The sequence below is a fragment of the Branchiostoma belcheri genome, unplaced genomic scaffold (genome assembly GCF_001625305.1).
Source record: "Branchiostoma belcheri isolate BF01 breed outbred unplaced genomic scaffold, Haploidv18h27 scaffold753, whole genome shotgun sequence".
NCBI lineage: Eukaryota > Metazoa > Chordata > Leptocardii > Amphioxiformes > Branchiostomatidae > Branchiostoma > Branchiostoma belcheri.
In genome coordinates this window covers 2,247-5,407 of record NW_017804413.1, presented here as the reverse complement: position 1 = coordinate 5,407, position 3,161 = coordinate 2,247, and the positions used below count along the sequence as shown (strand labels likewise).

Below are 3,161 nucleotides of genomic sequence, written 5' to 3'. Positions count from 1 at the left end.
GATGACATGTACAGTTTATCTTCATCCATGATCTACTATCGGTAGAACTGTATCAGGTTTTACATGATCTTCTGATTTGAAACAAGAAAGAACAAACTAAATTCCATAATTCCTAGGATCCTTCTTGTCAAAAATTTGTACAGTATCCAAGTACAGTTACTAAACACAATGCGAATGTTAGCAATATTGTCCATAGCAAGATCTAACTAAGGAGTAAAGTACTAAAGTCTGTTCCAGGTTGGCCCCTTGAATGCTGAAACCCTTTCACCATAGCGTCTCCATGGCGTAAGCTCAGACAACTCTTTCTAGGGCTTCCAACATTATGATACTGTTGCCACGAATCACCTGAACATGGAAGAAGAGAGCAAAATAGTATATATTAATGCTAAGTATGGGTACATAGTTGACTAGGTACAGGTCCAAAATACAGAATCACTATGTACCAGTACTGCACCAATATAAACCTACACTACCTACAGCTAGTGGCCTCATGCGACACAACTACTAATAATACGCAACATATCTTTCTGGGACAGCTATAGTATCTATATCTGACCATAGGTCAATAGTACCTATGTGCCACCTCCCATATCTGCCCACAGGTATGCTATATTTGTACTTATATCATACCCGGGCCGCGATAACGTTTGATAACGGGTTCTGGACCGGGCCGTACTTTACGGTACGGCCCGGAACCCGTTATCGAACGCTTCCATAAAACGATTCGAACGCGATTCGCCCTGACCGCGTGGGCCCCTTTCGAAAATTCGAATACAGAATCCGGACGTTGGAATTGATGTTGTTGCATTTTAGGGTTTACTGGCACCAACTTTTGGCTCATCTTGCATTGAAAGGCGCGTTTTCTTGGGTGGGTATGACATAAATAAAATCAACATGGGGTATTCCACATCGCGCTCGGTCCCGGCCCTCCCGCGAGTAGGATCGCCCTCCGGCCTGTGGCCGTCGGGTGATCCGACCCGCGGTCGGGCCGATACCTCGGGCGATACGGAATACCCCGTGTTGTATTCTATATATACGTACTACCTCCATATCTGCCCATTGGGGTGCTATATTATTAAATACAGACGACCTCCGTATCTGCCCATAGGTATGCTACTTTAGTACATACATACCACCTCCATGTCTGCCCAAAGGTATGCTGCATTAGTACATACGTACCACCTCCATGTCTGCCCATAGGTAATACGTATGCTATATTAGTACGTACCACCATGCCGATACTCTGTCTCTCGTTGCCTCGGAGTTCCACACACTCATCAATCACCAGGTTCATGAAGGGGTCGAACCCTCGCAGGATACCAGACACCTTCCTGTTGCCATTCAGCTGCACTGTTNATCTGCCCATTGGGGTGCTATATTATTAAATACAGACGACCTCCGTATCTGCCCATAGGTATGCTACTTTAGTACATACATACCACCTCCATGTCTGCCCAAAGGTATGCTGCATTAGTACATACGTACCACCTCCATGTCTGCCCATAGGTAATACGTATGCTATATTAGTACGTACCACCATGCCGATACTCTGTCTCTCGTTGCCTCGGAGTTCCACACACTCATCAATCACCAGGTTCATGAAGGGGTCGAACCCTCGCAGGATACCAGACACCTTCCTGTTGCCATTCAGCTGCACTGTTCCAAAAATCAATTGAGGTAAGGTATAAAATACAATAGTAAAATTCATCATTTTACATTCAGGGTCAGGACTGGATTCAAATCCAGTGGTTCAGGTTTAGGTCACTTATTCCATCCAGACCCAGGGCTCAAAATACTGGGTGCATGTGCACCTTAGTGCACCCAAAATTGGAGCTGTGCACCCAATTTTTTCTGTGGGTGCACCCAAATATTTTTGTAGGTATAATTTTTGTACATATTTAAGGTATGATAGTATACAGTAATGTATGATGAGTATACAGGATATTCTTTGCATCTAAGGGTCAGAAAAAAATAAAATCTTTGTTGTAGTACTTGTGTAAGATTTTTAAGTTAGCTCCCATTTCTGATTCACAGATTACCTGCATGTGCATAATATTTTTCCAGCCCTGTTGTCACACAGAGTAAGGAAATGACAAAGAATTTGTACTCACAGCACATCCGCTTGTCCATGAACCTGTGGACACAAACAGAAGGAATGGATTTAACATGGTTATTTAGAACAAGGACCCTTGTTTAGACTTTTTATAGGTGTACCATGGGGCGCAAAATTGTGTGTTTAATTATAGGAAAGACTTGGAAGTTGGTAATATTTTCTTGGGGGAGGGGGTGGGTGGATATTATTGTAGAAATTTTCTTTCACGTAGTGATCCGTACGTTTTACTTATATATAAGACTTGTGCGTCTTCGCAGGGTGCTTCGTGCATTTTTCATAATTAAATTTGTAGTACTGAATACATTGGCACCCCATACAGTACTAGGAACAGTAACGTAACGCTAACGTTACTTACACTGTTACAGTGTGCGAGACAAACATTCATAATTTCACGTGAAAAACGACCAAATTTACCAGCTTCCAATACAACATTTGAGATCGATGATGACTTAGAATTCTGTATTATATATCAGAGAGTATACTTACTTCTTCAATTCGGGAGGATGTGCCTTACTCATCGTGAATCGGCTTGGATTGAACAGGAAAACAACAATGATCTGCAAATGTCGGATGCCACAACGATCGGACGTAGGGATGACGCTTTCCGAGTTTTACCGAAGATATCCGAAGTATCCTCCGCGTTTTCCCGAATATAGCCGATCATTGTCGACCATTGCCGATCAGCACATACGCAGAAGAACGTCACAACCAAGTGATTAATGCTGTTATAGTTCAGCGATTTCTCGTTGAAACTTGTGCAAACCGGAATTTACGGAACCTTCCCTGCTATTAGAATTAGTTCCGGAATCTTGACTGCAGCACAGTGTTGTTGATTTGCAGCTATAACTCTGCTAAAAGGTGAGTCGAGAGCCGAGCTGTGGTAGGTCAGGTTTTCACCAATCATGGCGGCATGTTCTCCAGGGAGGGGCTTCCATTGGATGAAACTGATCCAGCAAGTTTGTCCGCGAAAACTTCAATGGCACTTGGCCTGACTGCTTGGCTATAGCAAGGACATTATACACTGTGTCTAAATTGTCCTTGGCTATAC

At 43.2% G+C, this 3,161-nt stretch overlaps 1 protein-coding gene across 1 annotated transcript in view; it reads right to left on the bottom strand.

The window, feature by feature from the left end:
• LOC109485436 (small nuclear ribonucleoprotein G-like) overlaps nucleotides 1-2,735 on the bottom strand; it is a 4,595-nt gene extending 1,860 nt beyond the window's left edge. The window contains exons 1-4 of the mRNA XM_019789043.1: nucleotides 2,600-2,735; nucleotides 2,112-2,134; nucleotides 1,535-1,656; nucleotides 320-345 (exon numbers count right to left, since the gene is read on the bottom strand). Of these exons, the coding sequence (XP_019644602.1) occupies nucleotides 320-345; nucleotides 1,535-1,656; nucleotides 2,112-2,134; nucleotides 2,600-2,631 (203 nt within the window). The 5' untranslated portion in view covers nucleotides 2,632-2,735. The remainder of the gene's footprint in view (nucleotides 1-319; nucleotides 346-1,534; nucleotides 1,657-2,111; nucleotides 2,135-2,599) is intronic.
• Nucleotides 2,736-3,161: the final 426 nt, after the last annotated feature.